The 27,337-nt window shown below is 42.4% G+C and overlaps 1 protein-coding gene across 1 annotated transcript in view; it reads left to right on the forward strand.

Annotated features, from left to right (window-relative positions):
* The window catches only part of SLCO4A1 (solute carrier organic anion transporter family member 4A1), a 948,198-nt gene extending 921,738 nt beyond the window's left edge, over nucleotides 1–26,460 (forward strand). The window contains exons 10-12 of the mRNA XM_069650753.1: nucleotides 10,979–11,043; nucleotides 12,271–12,419; nucleotides 17,346–26,460. Coding sequence (XP_069506854.1) covers nucleotides 10,979–11,043; nucleotides 12,271–12,419; nucleotides 17,346–17,477 — 346 coding nt within the window. The 3' untranslated portion in view covers nucleotides 17,478–26,460. The remainder of the gene's footprint in view (nucleotides 1–10,978; nucleotides 11,044–12,270; nucleotides 12,420–17,345) is intronic.
* The last annotated feature ends 877 nt before the right edge of the window (nucleotides 26,461–27,337 follow it).

A 27,337-nucleotide genomic window follows, 5' to 3' on the forward strand; every position in this document is an offset into this window, starting at 1 on the left:
GGCGGCTGGATAGGATGTGTTCCTTTGGACAAGATATACCAATTTTTGTATGCTATTTTCTTAACTTGGTTGGACAGAGAATTATAGGGGCTAACAAATATGATGTTTTCACACTTATCTTTCTTTTTGTGATATTCTAGTAATGCCTCTCGGTTGATGTTCAATGCCCGTTTGAATGCATTCCTTATAATTCTATTGGGCTAACCTCTTTCTCTTAAATGAGTGCTCAAGATTTGTCCTTCTTTCTCAAACTCTGTCTTGTTCGTACTATTTTGTTTCAGTCGTAAAAACTGCCCCACTGGTAGGTTCTCACAGGTATGTTTAGGATGGAAACTGTTAAAAATCAACAAAGAATTTTTGTCAGTTGCCTTGTGAAAAGGTCTAACTTTTAGTACCCTTCCTTCGTTGTCTACATAGATAGTAATGTCGAAGAAATTAATCTTCTTCTTGCTACTACTATTGGCGAACTTAAGATATGTATTCTGCTTTCTGAGCCAGTCAAAAAACTCTCAAGACTCGCTACATCTCTGTGCCAGATAACTAAAACATCATTGATGTAGCATTTCCAAAATATCACTTGGACCTTAAATGGGTTTTCATTAGACAAAATTCTACTTCGTTCTAAACTCTCTACATAGAGATTTGCTAATGAGGGTGCTACTGCAGACCCCATTGCAGTACCATGGATCTGTTTAAAGAATCTGTTATTAAACTGGAAATAGTTTTCTGTTAAGGCCATATCAGTGCACCATGATATAAATGAGTTAGTGGTAATACCGCCTTCTCGCTTGCTGAGTACTAACTCCTCTACCATGTTCAATGTAGCCCCCTGTGGAATTTTGGTATGCAAAGAAATTATATCTAAACCCACAGTATCTCAATTTGAGTGTCAAAAGGGTACCCTTCTACCAAATTGATGACACTCGTATCTTGCAGCCAAGATGGCATCTTCGCAACATAACCATTTAGAAAGGGATCTGCAAATTTGGCCAATGGTTCCAATATTGAACCTTTACCCGACACAATGGGTCCCCCAGGCGGGTTGTCCAGAGTTTTATGGACTTTTGGGTAATCAGAGATTGTAGTCTACCAGTTGGGTCCGACTCAAATTCTTTCTAAAACTAAACATCTACCAATTGACGTTCGCATTCGGTAATGTACGCTTCCCTGTCCTGGAGTACTATAGCCCCTCCTTTGTCAGCTTTTCTGATAATGATAGTCTTGTTGGACTTCAATGATTGCACCGCTGTCCGTTCTCTATTGGAGAGATTTTGAAAGACATGTCCTTTATTCGTTTTGGCTTCTAAAGCCTCTAGTTCAGCTAGGACTCCATTTTCAGAAACAATAGATCCGGGTCTGAAACTTGTAGTAGGAGGGCAGAACTCTAAAGGTTTATGAAACCCACTGTTCATGTCCTGTGCCTCAAAAGGATTCTCTGATAAATATAGCTTAAGGTGTATCTTCCTTACTAACTGCTCTAACTCGATCCTTGTAGTGAAGCTATCATAGTTATTCGTGGGTACAAAGCCTAATCCTTTCTCTAGCACCAAAATCTCATCTGGTGTTGGTGAATAAGAGGAAAGGCTCATAAATAAACTGTTTGGCTCCTTGTCTGGCAGGGCTCGTATTCCCATGCCATCAGGTCCCTGTCTAGAAAATTAGACTATGATGGTGCCAGTATTTCAGAACCCCCGCCGGCAAACTCAGGTTTCCATGGTCTGGTATAAATGCCAGTGCCGGTACTACTGGCAATGTTTCTGGCTATTCTACCGGACCAGGCACCTCATAATGAGGCCCTATGTCTTCACAGAACAAGGTGACTGGCCCAGTAGGGCAGTAAATGGTAAGAACAGCCAGAGACATATGGAGAGAAAAGGTAGAGTAGTGATATTCAAACATGGGAAAGAGGGGAGCATTTGGTTGGGAAGGATAGAGGAGCCAAGAGGAGTTATATAGAATACCTACTCCCCTGCCTCTTGTGCCAGGACGAGGGGTGTGAGAAAACTTGATCTGGTTGAAAAGGAGTTGCAGGAATAGAGGAGTCAGAAGAAGAGAGCCAGGTTTTGGTCATGTACAAGAATTATAGCTCAAGGCGGAAGAAAATGTCAAGAATGGTATGGGTCTTGAAAATTGACCAAAGAGCAAGAGAGATTGGGGGAGTAGTAGATGATTGAATATTATTCAGATAGACTAGATTGGATGTGCAGAAGGAAGTATAACATGTAGAAGCCGTTGTAGGTGAGCAGAGAGTAGGAGCAGAGCAAGTCATAGTTGTAGCACAAAGAGTGGAGAGAACAGAGTAAATTAAGATCAGGTGAACTGTGGAAGAGAAGGTGTCTGGTGCCACCAGGTCGAAGGAAAAGCTGTGTACTCATGACTGTTGTTGGTAGATCAATGGCAGGAAGTCAGTGGAAGTCCTTCAGAGATGTAGATGGTATTATGCATCGAGCGACTAAAGGCAGGATAGAGAAGCTCAAAAACTAACATAGTGGATAAGAAGATGGTGACTAAGGGTGCTCTCACAGCTAGAAGAGGAATCAGTGGAGAGAGCCACGATGGATGCGAAAGCTGCGAACAGCGGCAGACAGCGAAGGAGGGACTTTGCCCAGACTTTGCGTAAAAACAAATGATGTAGCTCCACTGATGACAGCTTCCGGGTAGGCTGGAGGCTGGTGGTGGTTGTGTCTTCAATTGAAGGGCGTGGCAGGTGAGGTTGCGCAATTGTGCAGGTTCCCTGGCCGATCGGACGCAGGAAGGCAAGATGGTAGGCAGAAGCAGTGTCAGCCTTGGGCCTGGTGGAAAGGCAGCTGCAGGTAAGAGCACGCCGGCTCACAGCACAGGAATGTTTCAGGCAACAGTTTATTCTCAGTGGCAGACAGCAAAGGAGGGATTTTGCCCAGACCTCTAGGCTGGTTTCAGAGATGGCCCAATGGGGGTCTGTAAGACACACTTTTTTCGAGGCTGCAGGCCCAAGTCTTCATTTCCTTGTGGCACCAAAGCTATTATGGGCTTTTCACTGTAGTTTTCCACTCTCAACATAGAGGTTTTCGACGTCAAGACCCTTGAGGTAGAGTAAGTCAATATCAATGCAACCACCAAGTCTTCTTTCTTGGTCGAGCAGTTCACCAGCGAAGCCTTCAAGATTGAATCCCTCAATGTCAAACATCAGTCCTGGTGGTAGTATCAATGTCAATGGTGCTCTGAAGTATCCCCAGAGGTATCAGAGCTAGCCCTTGACAAGCCATGTAGAAGAGTGTGTTTTAGTCTTTTGAGTGTGCTTTCCATGTCCTTCATTCTCCTGTGAGACATTTTCTGACATATAGGGCAATCCTCCACTGTAAGGCTTTCTGGTAAACAACTAATACAGAGGGCATAGTCATTCTTGACTGACTTTTTTCCACCAGAAGGCAGCACATTTGTCAAATAACTATTTGATGGGTTTTAAGTTACAGCACAACAAGGCTGTAGCATTGGCGAAGCGGGGGCCATGGTGCGGATGTCCCCACCGCCATATGTCCTGTGAGGCCGGGGGCAAGGGGCCCGCGGATATGAAAATAAATAGTTTATTTTTGAAGTCATTCAGACTTCATAAAGAAATTATTTCCGTTATGGTTTGGTCCCGTAACAGAAATCTTTTCTTTATTAAGGCATAGGACACCCCCCACCCCCCTTGACCCCAGGCCTCCAGCTCCTCTGCGCATGACACGAACACGCGTTCCTGCTGCAGGAAGCTGGAGGCCTCGGGCCAACAGATTAAAATAAAAAGGTAAGAAAAAGTATTTTGTGTAAGTGTGTGTGTGTGTGTGTGTGTGTGTGTGTGTGCGTGTGTGCGCGTGTAAGTGTGTGTATGTATATAATGTAATGTGTGTGGATAAATGAGAGCATAATGTATGGGCGTGTGTGTGTGTGGCACGACCTGCGATTTGTTGCCGAGCTTGGGGCAAGGTCCCTCAGCATGGCTCTCAGGGGGCCCCCCAGATGTTGTGCTGTGCCACTGGGCTGCAGACAAAATAGAAATAAAAATGCCCTTCAAATGAAGGAACAGACGAAAGATATCTTGTAATTTGATAAACGGCAGACAGTTCTGTTAAAATTGACCAAAATGCTGGTGTTCATTAGTAGTTTGCTGGTATCCCGCTGGTCATTCTGGTGGGAGACCAGCACACTGTATTACTGTTCCCAATGCCTACCAGCACACTGTATTACTGTTCCCAACGCCTGATATCCCAGAATTACTGAGATATTACAGATGGCGGGAAGGGCGGTAAATTGGAGATTGTCCGTATAAACAGCACTGGTAATGCCAGTGCCAGTAATACAAGCTGTTTTTTGCCAGTAGGGGCCTGATTTACCTCCAGCTCTCGGCTGATTTACCTCGAGCCGTTAAAGTCTTTGGCTTTAACGGCTTGCAATAATGCCACGGCTCATTTTCGGTTATTTGTATGGCAAAGAGGAGGGATGGAACGCAACCTGTCTTTCCGCCCCTCCCTTTTTCTCCACCATACAAATTCTCCAGCATCTGCACCAGCATGAATTTTCATGCCGGTGCAAATGCTTGAGTTCCCTATGGCATTGGCCTGCTTTATGCACCAGAATAAAGCAGGCGGACCCCATAGTAATCCATTGTACATGAGCGTGTACAATTGAAATGAAACCCTCCCGGACATGCAAGCATGTCGGGGAAGGTTTGGGGGCTTACACACTTGTATGTCGCCTTTTGCCTTTTAGAATTGCACCACGCAGTGCAAATTATGATAATCAGGTGGCGGGGAGCTGCTTACATTACAGTGTAAACCTAACGCTCCCTGCCGTCAAATTACATTTTTCTAGAAAATAAGTCCCCAAGGATATAGAATTGAATTTACAAGTATCTATAAAACGTGCCATGGCTGCAATTAGGTGTTTTAGTAGCATTTGTAATTCTGTCAAGAGCTGCCTTTCATACAGTCTACAGTTCTGCCATGCCCAGGGTCTACTGTGATGTCACAACTCAACTGAGTAGTAATGTCATTCTTATTGCCTGTAATGTATGGGCTACAGTACCACCTACCTTAGGTTATAAGGAAATTGCAAGTCACAGAGGAATTAGGGGACTAAAGAGAAGAAGGAGACCGAAGGCCGAGTTCCTTTAAAAGATTAAGAAACTTTGGTGACTTGTAATATCCTTCTTAAGTATGCTAGGTGTTACTCTGTTCCTTGTAACACACACCGTAAAACCCTTATGTGCCTGGTCTCTTGCTTGTTTTAATGATCTTTCAGTTGTTGATGCATACAATCTGTTTGGATAAACTTAGGTAAACATTGTTGGAGCAGTTTAATAAAATATATCTAAATAAGGTTTGTGGTTTTAAATAAATGATAACATGAAGAAATTTCTCTTTCGTCCTGGCTCTCCCTCCTTTTCATCGAGATGGGAACGCCTGCATCCGCAGATGGGCCGGAAAAAGCTGGCTGCAAAAGATAGCTGTCACTTAAGAAAATTGAATGTGTAGGGCCTAAGTCATGCATACGTCCCTCCAGGCACCGGCCCCACACCTAAACCCTACATCACCAATGTTCCACACCCAGTTCCTGTTTTTCTGCATACTGGTCGGGTCGGAATTTTGATGCGCTGCGACTCCCTCCTTTTGCGGGGCATTACTTTTTGCTGTCCCTTTTTTCTTAGAGCTCAGTCATTCATTTAAATTTTACTTCGTGGTGCCTCCTTCTACACTTGCCGTATGCGATAGGATTCAAACAGTACATCCGTTGTCGGAAGCAATTCTCTGCGGCTGATCCTCATCGTGCCTGCATCCAGTGTTTCGGTATACATTACCCGGTGAGTACCTGTGTCTTTTGCTCAATTCTGCACCCATGTTATTCACAAACATTCTGGGAACAGTGGCAGCTTACCTTCGGTTAAGGACAGTACATCTACATCCTTACCTAAACGACTGGCTCCTCGATGCCCAGTCTCTGGAGGAATTGCTTCAAAAGATGCAATTAACATGCCACACTCTTTTCAACCTAGGGTTTTTGATAGATGTGGCAAAATCCAGACTCATCCCATCGCAAAGGATCCAATTTCTAGGGGCAGTAATAGATACTACTCTACAGAAAGCCTTCCCTCCCCCGGAAAGCGTGGGAGCAATTCAGCAAGTCATATCGATGTTCCAAACACATTAGGTTCTAACAGCTGGGTGGTTTCAAAGACTCTTGGGGCTAATGGCCTCTTGTATAAACCTAGCTCCCTTTGCAATGCTCCGTAGGAGAACAGTTCAGTGGCATCTTGCCTGCAACTGGAACCAACTGTTGCATTCTCAGGAAATTCAAATTCCAAAGCAAGTTCAGCACTCACTAATCTGGTGGAACTCCCCACAGAACCTGTTAATCGGGCCAACTTTTCAGCCTCCCCTTCACCAAATAGTTATTACAATAGACTCATCACAGTACGGTTGGGGAGCCCTGCGTCTGGTGTTTTGGTATACATTACCCAGTGAGTACCTGTGTCTTTTGCTCAATTCTGCACCCAGCGTATTCACAAAAATTCTGTGAACAGTGGCAGCTTGCCTTCGGTTTACGATAGTACATCTACATCCTTACCTAAACGGCTGGCTCCTCGATGCCCAGTCTCCGGAGGAATTGCTTCAAAAGAATTGCTTCAAAAGATGGCTACCATTGCCAAGCTGAAAGCATCTAACTGTAAGGGTGACAACTTCCCAGCTCACCTAGTCAAAGAGTGCTCCACCTCTCTCACCACTATCATCACCAGCTTCATCAACGCCTCCTTCAGCACCAACATAGTCCCAGCCAGCATCAAAGAAGCCTGGGTCACACCGCTGATCAAAAGAACTACGCTTGACCCCACTATTCCCACTAACTATCACCCTATAACCACAGTCCCATTTCTACTTAAGATCATTGACAAAATGGCCTACTCACAAATCCAAACACATATCGAACAGCACCAACTCCTAGGGGCTTGCCAATCGGGCTTCAGACCCGATCATAGCACAGAAACAGCACTCCTAGACTTGAAATCTCAAATGGACACCATTAGGGACTCAGGAAAGTTATGTATGTTACTTTTATTAGACCTATCAGCCGTGTTTGATCTCGTAGACCACGACAAACTCTGCACCTCTCTAACTAATGACTTTAACTTCTCAAATAACACCACCCTCTGGGTTAAATCATTCCTCTCTGAACGTTTTTCTAGAGTCTCCATAGGTAAAGTAGCAGAAGATCCTATAGCAGTACCTACAGGAGTACCCCAAGGCTCCTGCCTGTCACCAACCCTATACAACACCTACACCAAACTCCTCTTTGCAGCACTAGACGAAATGGGTGACATCTACACAAACTTTGCAGATGACATCCAGATCCTCATCCCCATCACCGGGAACTATGACCAAGATACTTTAATAATCAACAGAATCTATTCTGTTATTCAAAATTGGATGGCCTTAAACAGTCTGTCTCAACGATGAGAAGACTGAAATTCTCATTGTGGGCTCTGCCTCTAAAATAGCATCCCTCCATGCAGATTATTCAGCAATCAACATAGATGGCTCTATGATCACAATCCTCAAACATGTCAAAACACTAGGAGTCCATCTAGATGCCAACCTCTCTATGACTAAACATATCTCAGCACTCTCCTCATCCACAGCATACACTTCTAAACTTATCACATTAAACTGCCAATTTCTCACACCTACTAACTGCATCACGCTAGCAAGAGCACTAATACTTTCGAAGTTGGATTATTGCAACGCGCTACTGTTAGGAATTTCAAACAACAACCGTGTCAAACTCCAATTTATGCAAAATAAAGCACGTCGTGCTGCCTTAGGCATAAAAAAAGCTGATCACATCACTAACATTAGGAGAGAAGCACATTGGATGCCTATCAAAGGAAGAATATTATTCAAAATACTTTGTGTTACTCACAAATGACTCGACAGTAAAGCACCCATCTACCTTAATAACGCCATCAAGAAAAAGAAACTTTCCCGGGTACTAAGATCCAATAACGAGGAACTCCTGGAAATCCCCTGTTTCAAATACGCCAGAGCAGGAGGAAGCAGCTTCCGAGTCCTCGCCCCTAAGCATTGGAACTCACTCCCCATTCATATCAAAAAGGAAGTCTCCTTTCCCAAATTCAAGAAATGTTTAAAAACCTGGCTCTTTAATAAATTCTATCCGAACATGGACATATATTATCCCAGCCCTACTCAGCCTTTTCTTTGGAACCTTCTAACACCTCTCACTCTATGTAACTATATCCTTTTCCCTTTCTCACCAATGCCTCTGAATTACTATTGTAAATGTAACTTTGTATATTCCATTGCCAATGTAACTACGCCGTGATACCCCAGGATCTGGGCGTGTAACAAATGTAATAAAATAAATAAATAAAATGTCAAAGTCTAACCGCACGTGGCCTCTGATCTTCTCACGAAAAAAGGGACCACATAAATGTCCTGGAACTAAGAGCCAGATTTTTCACTGTAAAATAATTTCTTCTCTCCCTTCAAGAAAAGGTGGTGAAAATTCTCACAGACAATACCACTGCAATTTTCTATGTCACCAAGCTGGGGGGTACTCGTTCCCTTCCCCTCTGTCTCCTTGCTGAGAAGATTCGGTTTTGGGACATTCACATTTTATTGTTGACGTCCCATCTGGAGGGCAAGAAGAACGTCCTAGCAGACAAACTAAGCAGGTTACTCTCTGCTCCGCACGAGTAGGTGCTGATACCGTCAGTAGCAAAGACAATATTTCAGATGTAGGGCCATCCGTCAGTAGACCTCTTTGCCAACCAGCACAACACTCTATGTTCTCAGTTTGGGTCAAAGCAGGGTCAGGGTCTTGCATCCCTGGGAGATGCTCTACACTTGCATTGGTCGAACCTAACACTTTACGCTTTTTCTCCTCTCCCATTGCTACACAAAACATTGCTCAAATTGAAGATGTCACAGAATCTAACAATGATTTTTATAGCTCCATTCTGGTCTTGCTAGACTTGATTTCCAGACCTCCTGGAGTTAGCGAGGACTTCAAAATTAGATCTACCATCATCGAAGGATCTATTGACTCAACAAAAACGGCAGGTTCTTCATCCCACCCCTCAATTGCTGAACTTGAAGGCTTGGTTCCTGAAGAATTAGCCTTCTCGCACTTACATTTATCAGAACAAAATCTAACAATCATGTCAGCTTCCAGAAAAGCTTCTACAAAGAAGTAATATTGTAGCAAATGGTTATGGTTCTGTCTCTGGGTCCTAGACGGCAACCATAATCCACTAGAGGCTTCTATTAATAATGTCATGTCCTTCATGTCTTATCTAGTTTCCACAGGTGTCAAAGTGGACACTTGCAAACAATACCTATCGGGTATTGGAGCTTATCTAAATAGAGAGCATAAGTCCTCTCTCTCCAATGAAGCCATTCGTAGGAACTTTGAGGGCCTTCTACGTTTGCATCCCCCTATTCGTGAACCTCCACCTCAGTGGGATCTTAACACAGTTTTGTCAGCTCTAATGCAAAAACCATTCGAGCCTATGGCATCATGCAAATTATAACTTCTAACATGGAAAACTGCCTTTTTAGTAGCCATTACTTCAACTAGAAGGATTGGAGAACTCCAAGCTCTGTCCTCAAAGGAACCTCATACAGTATTCCATAAGGATAAAGCAGTCCTTCATAGAGTCCCCTCCTTTCTACCAAAGGTGTTTTTTCCAATTTTCATCTGAATCAAGAAATATGATTTCCTGTTTTTCTTCCTAGGCCGCATGTTGCCTCTAGATAATTAGTCTATTTTAATGTTGTAGGGGGAAACTTATCAAAGCAGTTCTTAAAAAAGACGGTTTGTTTTGTGTATAAACATGTTACCTAAATCACACACTACAATGAAGTGATAGACTATTCTTCAGTGGTCATGGCAGTAGTTATTCATGCATGCAAATTTTTCTGTATATATATAAAGCAGCAACATAAGTTCCCTAAAAAAGTATTGCATGAATGTGGATACAGCAGCCGAAAATAAAGTTGGCAATGGTTTCCTGAAGAAGAGCCACTTCTCCATGCTTCGGTGTTTTCATAGATTGGCATGCTTCATAGATTTACTGCCAAGATCTGGGTACCGATAGTGTTCCAGTTTCCAGCAGGCTGTGGCCTTCAGCAATCCCTGTGGTTAGACAAATGACTTTCTTTAAGAAAGAAAATGGATCAGGCGGCCCCTCAAACATTTTGAATCCAATGTCTGACCCCTCATGAGGAAGAAGCCCTTTGACCTCCAGGACCACACATAGGAGGGTGTTATCTTATCTTTGAAGTCCCAATGCGAGAGAAATGAGAAAGACCAAAAACACACAACAGTGTTGAAGGGGAGAAGAAATCAAAGGAAAAATACTATGGCTTGGTGGAAAAGTTTAAAACTATACATTCAAAGTTTAGGCGCCTAGGGCTTCTATACATTGCTCATAAATGTCAGCAAGTATTAAAGCGATGAGTGCTAAGAAGCAGGCAACATGTGAGCCGTTATCAAAGAAACAGCATGCATCATTTCCACGAGCAGCAGGAGAGGGTGCCAGTGTGAGAAAGGCTTCAGTGTCAGGTGGAGCGCTACACCTACAGGTAAGCAGCTTAGTAATATCCAGCAGACAGTAGGAAACGCTGATTGTTAGGCATAATCAAACCACCACATTGCCGGGAGGCAAATATGTATTATGTGTACTCCTGGGCTGTGACAATCTATAGTGGCCTTCGGCGTTGGCCTTTTAAAAACCTTACACTAATTGGATGCTTAGAAAAGAAGGCTGCGTGAGAAATTGGCAGCATAAATTCAAAGTATGTAAATCTATGAAAGATACCAATGCTAGAGAACTGACGTTCCCGGTAAGTAACCTTTTCACTCATGTTGCCTGCAGGACCGTTGTGTGGTTCAGGTATTTCTTGCACAGAATATTTGAAGCCCCTCCCCCTATTTTGTTTTCTAGGTGTGTCTCAGACAGGCAGCGCTCCTTTGCATTAGGAATCCAGTGGATCGTTGTCAGAACACTTGGTAAGCTTCTGCTATAATTTCAATGCTTGGGCTGCACATCACAAGTTATACAAGGAAGGTCCCGGCCACATAGTCATTTTGCTACCTCCCCTATTTGAGCAAGCACACAGCTAGGACCGGTTCTCTTTCCATCAAGACTTTCTCATAAACTACTTAGGCAAGGTGGCATCATTGAGGAGTGGGCATCATGGGACAATGGGACTGAAGCTTCCTCAGAAGGGCTTTCTTCGGAGGGCTTGAGGACTTTGAACCAGTGGGTGTGATGTCTGTAAAGGCAGCTCATTAGCATGTCTGTTGTCAAAATAACACAGCCACATGACTGCAGTTTACATATCGGCAACCCTATCACAGTTTATTGCCTGTAAAACGTTTAATGTGTTCTCCTCTATACAATATGTTGGATGAGATGCTTAGAATGTGAATTATCAACATACATATGCACAAGTGGAGAGCTTTACCTCTAATTTTATGCAGTGGAAAATAATTGAATTTGCTAAGCATAAGGTGCTCCTGGTTGAGCAGTTTCTTTATCTTTGCCCGTAGCCTTTATTTGAAGCCATCACCCACATGAGATGGTGTCAAAGCCTTCCGGTCGCAGTCTCACTCTAAAGCCATGGTTGTTGCAATAGACATTGCTCCTGCTCCCGATTCTTTGGCACTTCTCCACATATGGAACAACAACCTCCAGTAAAAGCATATGCTGGCAGTTTAAGAAAGGTATCTGACAACAACATAACAGCCTCAACAAAAAGAATGTAGAAACGTTCTCTAAAATAATTAATTGAAAAAAAAACATTTCAGGAGCTGCCACAGTCTAAGAAGAACTCTGATACTGATTTAGAGGAAACAAGAAAGTAGTTGCATGGTAACCCACAAAAACGGCAAATTATTTTAAGATGTGCACTAATCAATGGCATTGAAATGAAAAGGAAGCACTATTGATTCTACGATTAATATGATTTGACAAAACATAACATATTCCATTGACTACCCCAGAGGTTCACCAAACTGTTGCTGGGTTGCCCAAAACCTGTTGTAGGATAGGACAGTTGGCTATGATCAAACAATCTTAAGTCATATAATGGTAGGGTCATGGCACTGTTGAACATGGATTACTTAATGAAAATGGGGTCACGTTATAAAACTGTAAGGAATTCTGCTTCATGCTGTGTACTGCTAGTATCTTTCAGGAGCTGACAAGTTACTGTGTCTTCTTTCTATGTGCAGGCGGCATCCCAGGACCCATTGCATTTGGTTCCATGATAGACATCTCCTGCTTGTTGTGGCAGGACCATTGTGGGGAACAGGGTTCTTGCTACATTTATCAGAACTCCGCCATGAGCCAGTACACACTCACAGTGGGAATTATTTACAAGGTAAGTTGAATTGAGTCATATCAAACCCGTATTCTCTTTGTCCTCCTTAAATCTTAGGGGGTTCTCCTCGAACAAAATGGGGAATCACATTGATTTAATCAATAAAGGTTGGCAAATGACTATTTCCTCTGCCAGTTCAGGTCTCACCCATTCTTTATCCCCTGACCTCTCCCCTACAGAAATGACCTCTGTCGGAACATACATTTTGGGTTCCTAATGCTACTGTAGTTCTCCAAATACGAACCTTTCTGGCCCTGGGCCACCCTTGGGTTTATATGCTGCAACATCACAGGGAAATATTGCACAGTTTTAGGGACAGCTGATGTGACTGTGGTTCATTTTCTAAAGAGACTCTTGACAGCAAAGGAGAAAACAAGCTCCCTCCTCATTGGGCCCTATACCAGCAGTTTTCTGAATCTTGTGAAGGGATACATGTTTGTATATCATCACATGCATCAGAAAAGGTGTGAGCGATTCACAGATGGCATCTTTCACAGATACACCAATTCAGATCTCATTTGTGAATTTCAAAATGGAATTGGACACATTTTCTTCCAGATGTTTCCACAAAGTAGTGGAGGACTATTAATTCCTGTTACTATCCTGGTTTAACGCTGCGCAGTAAAGCACCATGCTCATTATAATGTCCAACGGTCCCCTATAGCAAATGATAAGGTCTGGCTCTTATTTTATATAACTGTCAGACTCACTCTCTCCCTTCCACAGGATGCTATCCTAGTCTGGCTCTGTGTTGGGGAGATTATTTTACATATTGCCCTTTTTTTGTTTTCTCCCAACTTCCATTCAGCACACAGCCAACTATTGGCTCTGACACCTGTCAGCAGGCTCAGCATCACCAGGTCTTGTCATGATTCCTCATAAGGGAAAACATTATGGATACCTGGTTCTAAGCCCCCACAACTCGCAGGAACTCTTGAGCCCATCTCAAGGCCATAACATAGCCATAACTCGATTTAAATTAAACCCAACAACACATTGCACCATGAACTGACAAGAGTTTTGATTTATCCAATGTGGATAGTTCCCTACTCTTTTCAGGACCGTTTTGGTCTAAACCCATACTACTATATATGCATCCCAGCAATCACTACCACTCAACCTTGTGTTATCTCTCCCTTTTGTGACCTATGTCGATGTGTGTTGTTCTTCGACTGTCCTCCTCTTTGCCATCTCCCACTAACCTTTTCATTTTCACCCTACAGACCACTGTCTAGCTTACACCCTGGGTGGGGTTACAGTACACCCATACGGACAAGATTTCAGTGCTTTAAGACCACAACAGTGGTGATGTGCGCTGTGTAAAAGTCAATTAATGTAATGCAACATTAAAAACTGTACCCTATATTATAAAAACAGGATGCGCTTTTCAATGTATGGCAAATCCATGGTTGCCGTACGCCTGTTGAGAACAGATGTTGGGGAATGAGCAGTTCAGTTCTGACCTTTCTGTATATTTGTTTGGCAGTGGCCTGTGTGAGAAACCAGAAGGTGTCTCCCCGACTAGTCCCTGAGGATCTGTCATCCAGGTGGCCAGGACATGGCCATCGCCTTTCAATCCAGTTCCTGGGGGTGGACCAGTGTGGGAGGATGACCTGAGTGAGGGGCCCTCAGGGATTAGAACACCTTGTGGCTAAATGCGGTATCCCCCTATAATCCCTTTAACAGCAGCACATTTAAAGCCAGGAAGTGAAGCAAGAGAATCCTATTCTGTGTGTGCGAGATTCCCGGGGCGCTCCTGCATGACTGGCCGAGTCAGGGAGGAACAGCAGCTGCCGTGGTATCGTCCTTGGCTGCCAGATCAAAGCCAAAAGCAGAACCTTCAACACAGCAGGTGAGACGGGAGGAACTGTACAAGGCCAGTTTGTGTTTAAATTAAGGCTACGAGTGGCGACAATGTATCCTCAGGGAGCGAACGTTGAAGCGTTTTGATGAAAGACGCAAGTAACATACGGAAAGCTGATAAGTGTGTTGAACATTTTATGAAAGAAACAAAACCCCACTGTGTGGGTTCTCAATCGAAAGTCTCTGGCGAAAGGTGTTTTACAAAGAAACAAAGCAGCAAAACTTTGATATTTGAATAATGACATTGCAAATGAAAATCCGATACGAGAAAATCGGAGTGGTCATTCGAGGGTCTGAGAAAAATCCTTTGCACAATCAAATGTCGTCGATATAAGTGAACTACTCATTAAAGTAAACCCTACCAATGCTCGAGCTCGGCTGAGGGAGGCCTGTTGGGGTTGCAAGTTAAAGATCGGAGATCCAAGATCCTCTGGGGTGATCATTTCTCCATACCCTGACTTATAAATTGTGGCGTACCCCAGGGGGCCAGCCTATCGCCCCTTTTGTTTTATCTCTATCTGCGGTGTCTATGTACCTTATTAACCAATTTAGGTTTCTTTTTTTACAAATTTCGCAGACGATACACAACTAGTCATCGAACTGACTGGCTCTCATACCACTGACAATAATAAGCTCGCTTGCATCTACAGCTCCATTGAAGCCTGAATGATGACAAACTGGCTTTGCCTCAATGGAAGCAAGACTGAGCTCATGATCTTTGGATCACCCCAGGCAAGAGCTAAACTAGAAACAGATTACACCACCTTTAAGATCAAAGACACAAACGTAGGGGTCTCAGACAAGGTCAAGACATTAGGTGTCTACCTGCAAGCATCCTTGGGAGCGGATGTCCTTGTAACATATCTGAAAAACAATTGCTGATACCACCAAAGGCTGCTCAGTCACATCAGGTCAGTACTGAGTAAACAAAACAGCACCATTATCACCCGCGCCGCAATCTTATCTAGACTGGACCACGGGAATGCACTGCTAATGGGGGCGAATAAAAAATGCATCAAACAATATCAGACCATACAGAACAATGCAGTGAGGACAATTACCAGGAAACAAAAGGGGGGAACATATCACAGAAGACAGAAAGTCCCTTCATTGATTAGCCCTGGAAGACTGGATCACCTTTAAAACAATGACCATTGTGCATCACTGTATATTTGGTTCTGCCCCTGTTTACCTAAAAAGCCAAATAACCACATGCGAGCCTTGCCACACCTTAAGACCCAAGCTACAAGGGTTTGTGCAAGTAACTCACTCCAAAAAAGCCAATGCACTTGGGCAAGCCTTCCCTACCAAAGGGGCATCCAAGTGGAATGATCTCCCAAACAGCCTAAGGCTAGAATCTAACTACCTATCCTTTGTTCAAATAAAGGACCTGTATAAAAACTAAAGACCATGTAAAGTAATCTACTCAGGGGGCCTCATTACACGGATGGCGGAGAACCATGGCGCTATAAGCACCATTGTTCATGCCGGTAAAATACCGGCACCGCATTGGCGGAAAGGGGAATTACCGCCCCATTCCAAGGTTGGCGTAGCGGTAATTCCCCTCCACCATTGCCCTTCCCCATTCCCATTTTTGCCCCGTAGCGCATAATGGGAATGGGGAAGGCGCTAATTACGGTACCGCAAATTGCGGTACCGTAATTAGCACCCTGGGTCCCTCTGCGGGTTGGTTTTTAACGCCTGCAAAAAGCAGGCGTTAAATTCCCCAACCCGCAAAGGGACCTCGTAGTAAGACGGTAAGGATTTACCGGTACCGGTAAAATACCGGTACCGGTAAACCCTTACCGCCATCCGTGTAATGAGGCCCAGAACCAGTAATCTTGCTCTGCTGTCCTGTCACTTTCCTGTTGTCCTTGTATTTATGTAATGCGCCCTGATGCCTGCGGGCTTCAGAGCTATCGAAATAAATAGAAAATAAAGTCACAAGTGGGTCCGAGCCCGGTGAGGGAGACCTATTGTGCCTTTGAGTTTTCAAAAAGTGGTCCGAGCCTGATCGAGGGAGACCCATTGAGACATTGTGTAAGTAGAGGGTCAGAGCTGGGCTGAGGAAAACCCAAAGTGAATGTTATACCTAAAAACGAAGGACAGTGAACTTTTGAGGAGAGAGAACTTTAAGTGTTATTTTGATAACCCATGGCATTCTGCGAGAGACTTGTGGAGAACAAGATACTTTAAAGCAGAAGGTCCTATTTGATTTTTGAACTGCATCCTGGTGCGCAAAGAAGCTACAGTGTGTTCCAAGCTCAAGTGTGATGCCTTGCCCCGTGTTGAAACTTGGGGAAGGGGAGCTCATCACTCATCTGTCCTGACGTATTGTTTCTTGAACACTTTTTTCTTTTGCATGCATCATTTTCCCACACCATTTGTATTTAGAAGTAAGGACTGGCAATAGGTTTATTAGTATAGGCCCTTTTTATTTCGACAAGACTCCACTAGGACTGTGTTATTTTTAATTTGATGGTTCTAGCTTGCTCCCATCCTTAGATGTAGGTTAGCTAGGTTAGTTAGGCGTTCAATAAACACCCTTGAACTGTGATCACTTGTGCTTGTCTTCACTGCTTGATACCATATACCATACCTTCCCTTACACCTGCAACAACATGAATCACTACTGCTCCACAAACATTGGTAGGGGCAGAAATGTTATTCCTTTTTTTCGGTAACAATTCATAATGGTGGGCCATTAACGGAAACCTACGATACCAATGGGGAGGGGCTTACAGTTAGTGCATTATAAGAATCCTGCTATGTTGGGGCATACCCCATGCTGGAGAATCCATGTTCCAGGTATGTTGTTTCCATGTCATTTTATCTGATGCATTGTCTATATCTAATTTACTAACAGCTTAGTGTTCATATTCATCTACAGGATCATAAATATGACCCAGTTCTTAACACAGAACACTGTAAAGATTCACCAGCCACCTCTTGCATAGTTTTTAACCTGTCTGTAATCCTGCTGTTGGAGTTTAGTTTGTTGCATAGTGATACTGCTTGGATGGTTTCCATGTTTGAATGTTATTTTAATTTTGTCTGCTGCAGGTCCTGGGAGCCTTGTTCTTTTTTCTTGCATGGATTCTGTACAAGCCACCACCGGAAACCCCTGCAGACAGCTCAGATACTTCCGACGAGTCCCCTTCCCCAATCAAGAGCGACACGGATTGTACGATCTGACATACCCAGCCGCCATTACTTTACTGAGCCACAGTCCCTTACATTGTTGTGGCTGTTCACCATATTTGTGACTTTGAAGTGGAGATCGCTTTAACCTGTGTCTATCTTCCTCAAAGGCCTGGTATTGATCGGTTTGCGATCATTGATGCTGCTAATCGTACACAGAACAAGGGCTTACCATAACTGTGTCGTCAAATCAATGAAGCAAGTTCATCTTTTTAATATCGTGCACACCTGGCACAGACATTGGTAGCACAAAGTTGTGATTGTCTTTTTCCCCACCTCAGCTTGTATGCCTAATCTCCTAATGGATGTAGAGTTTGCGTTGGTGAGAAGATGAAGGACGCTCCTTATAATGTGTTATGATAGCAAAAAGGGAAGAGGGGTTTCTGTTGTATGTTTATCTGGGTGGACTCATTCATAAAACCAAATTCCTCGATTTATATTCAACAGGTATTTGCATTCTATTCCAAGGCAGAGCTAGCTTTATCTAGATAATTAGGCTTGGGATGGACTTGAAGGCACCTCAGACATCTGGGACTTCTCCAGAAGGGGCATTCTGCCTGCAATGTACATTACGCACACCTGCCCGTGTCACCTCTCAATGCCAGCGAGTCTCAGACCTACTGGTTACTTGCAAGGCCTTCTGGGCGTGATTTTCAGATTATGTTTTTGTAGGAAATGTGGAGACCGTCATCGCAGTGTTCAATTAGCCAAAGACGGCTTTTAGCACGTCATTTTCGGCCTGTCCATACAAAGGACTGGTTTGAGCAATGTGTAACTTCACGCAAATCTGGCCTGGTTGTCTTTTGAATTTCTGAACACAACTATTTATTTTAATTGAACACATAAGCACTTAAATAACCATACAACTTTCTGACAGAGTTCTTGACGCCTTCCTCCAATGCTGGCCATGCTGGCTAGCTCTGGCTGTCATGTACTGTGCATTTAGTCAGGATAGGTTGTTTAATAAGTGTGCATTTACTGTACTCTTACCATGTAATATTGATGAATGTCAGCTGGGTGTGTGACCGGATGCTAGAGGCTGGTGCCAGAAGGTTTCTGACCGGTGGAAGGTCTGATTCCACTGCTTGCTTTAAAGTGCAGTCCATGTATTTGTCCGAGGGCTATCAGATTTCTGAGCTCTCAAATTCACTATAAAGAGACGTCCCCCACCTGCGCAACTACTCTGCTTTTGCACGGGCGACATTGAGCTATGCAAGTTTTATTTATGTCAAAAACAATGACTCCTTTGTTTTGCAAGAATCCAAATGTATCAGGTGTTCATGTTTTATATGAAGCGCTATAACCAGGAAAGACGAACGGTTCGTCTCAGAAGCGGACTTCTGTATGAAAGTTACGGTGCATCTTGCACAGCAGTGACGTGTGGATGCGTTGACTAGCTCATGTGTGGGGCCACCATGTTATATCATTTCTAGTCTTATATATTGTTTGAAATTATTTCTTTATAATTAATTTAGGTGCAAATATCTATGTTTTTGTTTACACAAAAAACTGGATTCCATATATTGAGGGAAACAGTTCAAGGGTTTTGACTGGGCAAAAGGGCTCGAATTGCAAGTGCTTCAAAGTGGCATCACAAGTTGAGAAGGTTGCCCAGCAGTGAAGTACCAGGCAGCGTGCCATCACCTGTCCATCTATATGCGAATTACCCCTCTGCAGTATAAAGATACTGGTGAATGTTGCTGATTTCTAACTGTTCCTCCACTGATATGCAGGCACATGTTCAGTTCCAGTTATTGTCCAATAATTATGTGCAACCAAAAGGTAGCTCATAATGTTCTTCTTAATTCTACCAAATGATCTGGCGTTTCACTGACTTGCAACTGGCTATCTTATGCACAAAACACAATGTCTGAGAGGTTCTCCTTGTCAAATCTCTGCTACATGGGCTAGCCATTTACTAAGATCCTCGAGGACAACACCTGAGCATCAGGAACCATTCTTAATAAGCACTGTTGCATGCTTTCTAATGACTGAGGACATGTATTGGTGGAGCTGTTCTAGATAATCTTTTTCTTTAAATCATCTTCCATTTTTGGCTGCTGTGAGATGCATTCAATGTAGTGACGCACGGGGAACAGACTACAAAAGATGCTTGTTTGCTTGTAATGCTGTTTTTCGGAATTGGATTTCCTCTATATATTTGCATGCTTAAACTAGATCTTTGAACACATCTTGGTAACAGATTTTTAGCTTTCAACTAGAAACCAATTTGGTTCGAATTAGTGGAGATTATAAATGGTAAAACAAAATAATTCAGTTTCTTATTCAGCTTGCACTGGGATATTGTTATAGGCCCATTTGTTTTGTTGATCTGTACTTTCTTTTTTTAAACATGTATTTATTAGCATGTCAAGAAATACAAATCACATCGATATGATACAAGGGTTTTTAGATTTTAGCAGAAGCATAAACACATCAGTCAACTATATTCCAATAAGTACACAATGCAAAGCAAACATAAAAATCTAACACACCCCCCTTAGACATACTAAATCCCTTTCAGTGTATGTAAACAACAACAGTCTCAAAAAAGTATAACCACCCCTCCTATCAGAAAACATACATAGACACCAGACTCCACGTAGACCAACACCAAACCAATACACTAAGAAAGAGAGCAAAGAAGAAAGCTAAGAAAAAGTAGAAAGAAAAGAGAAAGAGGGAAGAGAAGAGAAAGACGAAAGAAGAGAGAGAAAAAAAGAAAAAAAAAATTCCCACTCCTCAATATCATGCATACCTTAGATATTTAGCCATATAAAGCATTGAATGGTCCCCACATTGAAACGTATTCCTCGTCCTTCTTTCTCTCTTCGAATGACATTTTATCATAAGTAGACAAGGTCTGCAACTCCATTAACCAATCCTCCACTGAAGGCTTCTTCCTGGTTTTCCAAACTCGGTTCTTTTGACCCTTTAACACCTGAACAGTTTTTCTCACATATTCCATCTACTGATTTATTTTCATACATGTTTAAGTTTATACCTTGACAGCAAACTCCAATTTGATTTTCTTTTATAACTTGATGCCATTCCCTCAGCATCTTTTCTTTTTCTAGTGTATTTTTGCTGATGGAGTCTTTACCTTTCAATGTTGCCCTGCATACAAATGTCATTACAGAGGCATATGATGAATGCACATGGAGCCCATTGTGTGATCACAAGCCACTCTAGTGTGTCTACTCTAAGTTGTTGATACCTAAAATGTTCGGGTGGAACAACATATGACTAACATGGCAATGTATGCGTTAGTTGTCCCTCATATTGATTCCAATTCCTGATCTGAGGATGCAATGTACTCATATTGTACTCATATTGATTCCACTCTCCAACACAATTTCTGGCTCTACTTATCTTGAACTACAACAAGTGCATATCCCCACTCCGGGGGATAACTACTGTCCAACCTCCTGGACGGATGCTCCAATGAAACAGGAAAAATGTTGATTCCTCCCAATTGCCTTTCAATGAAAAGACTTGAGGTAAATAAGGTGTTTACTCCTCTTGTGTCTTGCTTGACCTAGATAACTTCAGCTTCATAAAAGCCAATGTAGAACATTAAAAACCATGGACGCAAAGGTCATCTTTTTTGCCCAATCAATGGAGAGATTTTGTTTCACATTGACCGCCTTCATGCTTTTGGTGTCGGTAAGTCTGGCACAAAGAGACTGCCCACTGCTTCAATCTTTCGTACCCACAATGAGCTATGTTCTCCAAGAGCATGAGGACTTTTGACAATTCATAGAGGACTAACATTAACGCAATGTACAGATTGGAATGATAACAGAACCTGTCATCCCAATTCCCCATAGTAATCTCCATCAAGTCCTCACTCAGAGTGTGCTGAAGAATGCAGTGCTCACTTGCATAAAGCGTATGTTCTTTCACCTTCATCTTTTGCATTCCCTGTTATGGAAGCCTAAATAGAACCTATCATGAAGCCTCTCCCTTCCCTGGAGTCTTCTAGGGCTTGTTTACTGAAGGCGGTAGATGACATAAGGGGCAGCTAGTTTGTCCTTGTCCTTTTCTGCTCCGTAAATTCCGTTTCTCCCACTTTCAGATACTTAATCTGAGCAAATAAATAATGAGAGGGTAAAATATCAGCACACCAAGTTCTAAGTTCTGCATTTCAGGAAATGGCACACATAGTGTGAGCTTACAAAATGGCTACTACTAAAGATGCAAAAAAGTCTACAACATGTTCACAAAGTGTTCTGAAATCCTAACTGAGCTGATGGAGGACAGTCTACGCATGTGAATATCTGAAAGATGCCCATCAGAGAGTAAAATTGGTACGTGAAGCAAATCTTTGCTCTTAAGGATTCTCTGCCTCTGGTAGGGCATCACAGTATGCACCCAGACTACCCACTTCACAGTGTGTCTGCGGTAAAGGGGAAACAGATTCGAATTTTTGGCAATAAAGAGTTTGACAGCAGGACATGAAAGTAGTTGGCCCCTTTACTGTTGTGCTGTGGACATCAGACTGATTCCCTATGTGGAAGCTAGTGTAAACAGATAGCAATGCAATGGTAGAAACATGCATGTTGGTAATTGTGGTGCAAATAGACACTAAAGTAGGAGGAGCAAAAGGCAATTTGCTGAATTTGGCGACAATTTAAGGCAAGTAATGGACACTATGCTGAATATATTGAAATCAGACAGGTAGCAATGAAGGGGCAGCAGGAGTGCTCTGAGGAATGTATCAAGAGCCTGCAGCGATGTAGTTGGAGTGAAGTGCACTGCGCTGAAAGTGGTGTAAAGGGACAGGTCACAAATAGTAGGCCACTAATCACGACTCTAAAGAGTTCTACAGAAAAAGACCAGTGCAAATATAGATGCACTAACACACACATCATGGATTTTCCTGCAAATGCACAGTCACCGGTGTAGGCATAGTAGCAACCTCTGGTGAATAGGGTGTAGGCGATAGGAGCCAGTGCAGGGGAGTAACTAGCACTGGGGCTCATGTACATAAAATGCGTAATTTGATGGCAGCGAACCATTACGTTTGTACTGCAACATAAATGGCTTCTCGCCGCCAAATGTTCGTCATTTACAGGACAGGTGCAAAAGTGTAGAGCAAAAGGCAGCGTACACACGTGTATAAGCCGCCTTTTGTCCTGCACTTTTGCACTCCGCCATGCAAAGTGAGTAAATGCTGCCTCGCATGCCCGCATGCCAGGCAGCATTTACTTTAAGCTCCCATGAAAAGCAGCGCTCACAATTACAACTGAACTCTCCATGACAAGAGTTTAATTGTAATTGTACACGCTGCTTGGCATGCGAGCATGGCAGGCAGCGTGTACAATGGATCTCTAGTGGTCCGCCTGCTTTATGCATAAAGCAGGCGGACCCTATAGGGAACTCCAGCATTTGCGTTGCCATGGAAATGCATGCTGGTGGCAACTGCTGGAGAAATTGTATGGTGGAGAGGAAAGGAGGCGGCAGAAATGCAAGTTGTGTTCGGCCCCTCTTCTCCGCCATACAAAAAATTGAAAATGAGCATGGAAGGAATGGAAGGCATTAAAGCTTTGCTCAAAGCTTTTACTCCTTCCATTTGCATTACATTTGAACATAAGCTCCACTGTGTTTCTAATTACAGATATTGCCAAGGGTTATCAATTGTGTGGCACATTTGTAAAACCACAAGACAGTGATTTTATGTCAAAATGAGAGAATTTTATTTGGTGCTTCACATTCTTGCTTTTGGGTGGTATTTTCCCACCCCTGGCGGCATACAGGATAACAGGGCACTATGATGTATTGTGGAGCAATTATAGCTCTTCACAGAACCACAGCATGATCATACCAAAGTGCACTGAACAGCTTCCAACCTAGGAACATAAGCGAAGTTCACATTTTGCACAAACACTATCAAGAAGTCTGCAGACAAACATTGACACAAAAGCACAACAGATCGAGAACGTGCAGCGCATGGACAATCTTATGCTGGCAGGTACCTCTTGTGCATTCTTGGGTGTGGATTTACTGAGATCAGCTGAGCCATCCCTTCAATGTGGAATAAGTTCCCAGCACTGCACTAGGCCTTAAAGCCTGCCAGTGATTGGACGATACCTTTCAATAAACACTTAACAGTACCATAATCCTTCCACTAAACCAGTTTTCTTGCATTTCTGGGATCTTTCTCAAAGACAAGATCTCTGGCCTATGCAAAGGGGGTGGTATATGAAGACGTATCAGGAAATCCCTCATTTCTGATTTAAATATAAGTATATTCATGTGCACTCTTTTCTTCGCCTGTTATTGGTGCTCATAGCTGCAAATGTAGACACGCAAACATTAAATAGGGAATTTTATTTTAAGGCCAAAATGTGTTTGTGTATTGCAAAATGCATCAGATTTTGGGGAATTTGTTTTCCAACATTTGTAATATTGTATGCCAAAATCTATCTATGCCAAAATCTATTTTATGATTTATATTTTATGGCGAAAGTAAAATTAACAGATTGCTAATTCATACCTCTAGTGTGTCAACGTATGCATATGTTTCTTACATTTTAGTTCACGGGTGGGAACCAGATGTACTTAATAAGGGTGTTGTTCTCTTTGCATCAATTGAAAGCCTTGATTGGCACGTGTCTATAAGACTTGAAAGTGGCATAATGGAATGACTATATACTTTACACCTGCAATGTTCTCCTCGTGCAACATTGGCCTTTTTTGGGGACATTTCTTTTTCCAACATCTGATCTTCAAAAACTGTTTAAAAAACACTCGAAGGATTTAAAAAAAACAAATGGTTTGCATATTGCACTCATACAGTGTGATGTATTTTGTTTCTATTGGTTTTGCGCATTCCATTTTATTTTGACGATTTACAAGTTGCTTGAAAGAACTATACTCTACTCCCTAACAGGTTCTTTGAACTTGAACACAGACCTTTAAAAGAAAATACCATAGTTTTAATAAATCTCATCAAGTTCTTCATTGTTTTGAAATAACATGATTTTGTCTCATAGCATTCACAAATACAATTCAGTTTTAACACTGAATGGTGTTTTCAAAAAGGAAGGTTTAAAAAGTAAAAGATTCCATTTCAGGTTTAGTCTTTTGTTCAAAGTTCCAAGGAAACAGTTTCACGAGCAGGTTAAACAATGAATTATTGATGTACTGATAAAATGCATTTTGGGAAAATTGGATCTTTTGCATGAATTTCACATCTAAAATGTGATCATCATTGGTTGTTTTTGAACAAGAGACGTCTTTTCATTTTTTCTAAGCCTTAACTGTGTCTTTTCATTGGCGACATTTTAATGCTGGTCATGTTAAAGAAGAATTTAAAAAGCACAACATAGGAACGATCAAGGGTTGTAGAAAAGGAATCAAATAAACAAGTACAAGGGGTCTACTACTGCTAAAAAATGCAAAGCCCATGGGCCTCAATACGAGTTTGGCAGCTCAGAGTAAAATGGCGCCAAGGTGGTGGTAATTGTGTTAACACCACTTTTCCGCACTGTCGAATTCTGACCTGAGGGGTCAAGTGGAGGATTGTTAATCTTCCACTTTACCTCCAAAAATCATCAGATTTACAACGGTGGAATTACTATTCACGGTACATCAGACAGACCTCCCCATGGAGTTGTATGTTGCTCCATAAAGGGGCACTTACGCTTCAGTTACCCCACTAGTAATCCTGCAGAAAAGCTACGGGACAGAATAGTGGCAATGGTAAAGAAAAGTTTGACATTAATTCCAACAGAATTACTGCCAAACCTGTAAGGAGGCCCTGTTCGACAAGAACACAGAAAGGGTGACCGTATGCAATCCTAGCCTTGTGAGTTTTGTGAATTCTATCTGTGAATTCAAATCTGTTTTTACTAATAATTGCATTGTAACGATTCTATCTAGGGTTTTTGTTCAATTCTTTCAGGACCAATGCTACTTAAATGGGCTTCCTGCCTGATGTACACATTGTACACAGTGTGTAATGACATGTAAAGTGACAGAGAAACCAACAGTGCAGCCTCTGGGATTACTGCAGGTAGAGCCTCCGATCTAATTGAGCAAAGTGCTAAAGTGTAGTGCATGGCCAACTCTGCTTCCATGTAAGAAAGTGAAATGTTTTGTTAACAATTTAAAGCTGTGCCAAATTACGCCTTGTATTTTCCATTGTACAATGTGTTGCCACGGCTTGGCAACCTGTGGTCCCTGACATGTCAACAATATTTGGGCATTATGGCAGAACACCATGAATGCATGGGTGTTTGAGCCCCAAGATGAGCCTGCTGTAGTGTTAGCAAAACCCTCCTAGAATGAGCCAATATGTAGCCATTCAGTGTTTTAAACAATAGGCTTAGAACCCAATGGTGCAATGTTGATGTTCTCAGATTCACATGAATGCTAGAGGTCTTACTGTACTGAAGCCTGGGTTGCCAGCAGAGGGATCAGACTAGAACAGTACCTTTCTTTTTTACCTTGAGTTTACAGTTGGTATAATAACTAACCTGTAAAAGTCCAACCTTTGGTATTTTCTGACCCATCTGGATAGAATTGACATATTCCTGTGCCACATTGGAATAACAGCACTTGTAAAGGTTTGCTTGCTAGGATTGTCTTAATTTTGGCATGTGCATATTTAATAGAAGTGTAAATAGAGCAGGCGTCAGTGGCAAAGGACACGTTTGGGGAAGTACAATGATTTAGCGGTGTCTGAGTGGTAGATGTCTGATAGATCTGAAAGCACACAGGATGTTTTTGTGCCTTTAAGATAAATTCAGGGGTTTAAGCTCCTATGCCTTGTTTAAAGTAGTCGGTATTAATGGCGGTCTTCAAAGGAGACCTGAAATACCCCTGTCTGAATGTGTAATACTGTGTATGAACTTGTACTGTATTGTTTTGTATTATTTCAGTCAAATAAAATGCTGCTATGCAATATGTGTTTACTGTAGTTCATGTTTTGGGGTTGCCTTGTTTTTATTAAAACACACTTTAACCTGTAGCCTTGTGTATATCAGATTTGTAAGCACTTTATTGAAAAAGGTGAAATTAAGAAAACATGACGGTTAGTAGGGGCACAAAGTGACACATTACAAAGCTTGTTCTAGGAAGAATATATTTGGAGTTTGAATTAGTAATCATAACAAATTAGGAAGGCTGTTATAAAGAGCACATTAATACAAGGGTAGATGCTTGCCTGCTTTTGAAGTGGATTAAAGTCAACATTTGCAGCTCACATGTTAGTATTTACATGTATCTACTTGTTGGATTCTGAAAGGAATTAGAATGTATGAGGTAAGACTAGAATAGGAGAGTGGAATGATATGTGCAGACGATTCAGAGCGAGAAAGAGAAAGGGATGGTTATGTGCTGGTGGGTCTCATCAAAGAGAACCACTTGGATTTAAGAAATAAGGAACAAAGAAACATGTCTGTTGGAGTGGGGAATGTATTACAAGTTTGGTGACGAGCTAGTGAGCCTATGTAATAGGTGTGATGCCACTGGGCAAAAAGCCATTAGCCCTGCATATCCAGCGGTGAACATTATATGTAGCAAATGCATAAGGAAGGGAGACATGGCAAAGTGCTGCAGAACAACATCAATCGTGTGGAGGAGATGAATGAAGGTGAAGAGGAAGCCATCTTTACAATTGAAGATGAAGAAGAAAATCTTGAGGAACCCAAAGATACATTGTTCGTTAACAAAATACCTAGATGTGTGATGATAGACTGTGGGCATAAGTATACCCAGCTCCCTAAACAAATGATTGACCAGGTTTTCAGAGGAGAGGAACTTTATGAGGTGGACATCAAACTTGTAGGTTATGGTGGGGCTAGAATAGAGATCATTCAGTGGTTTGCAGGGAAGCTATAGGGAAA

The sequence above is a fragment of the Ambystoma mexicanum genome, chromosome 3p, assembly GCF_040938575.1.
Source record: "Ambystoma mexicanum isolate Mex_15411 chromosome 3p, UKY_AmexF1_1, whole genome shotgun sequence".
NCBI classification, from domain to species: Eukaryota; Metazoa; Chordata; class Amphibia; order Caudata; family Ambystomatidae; genus Ambystoma; species Ambystoma mexicanum.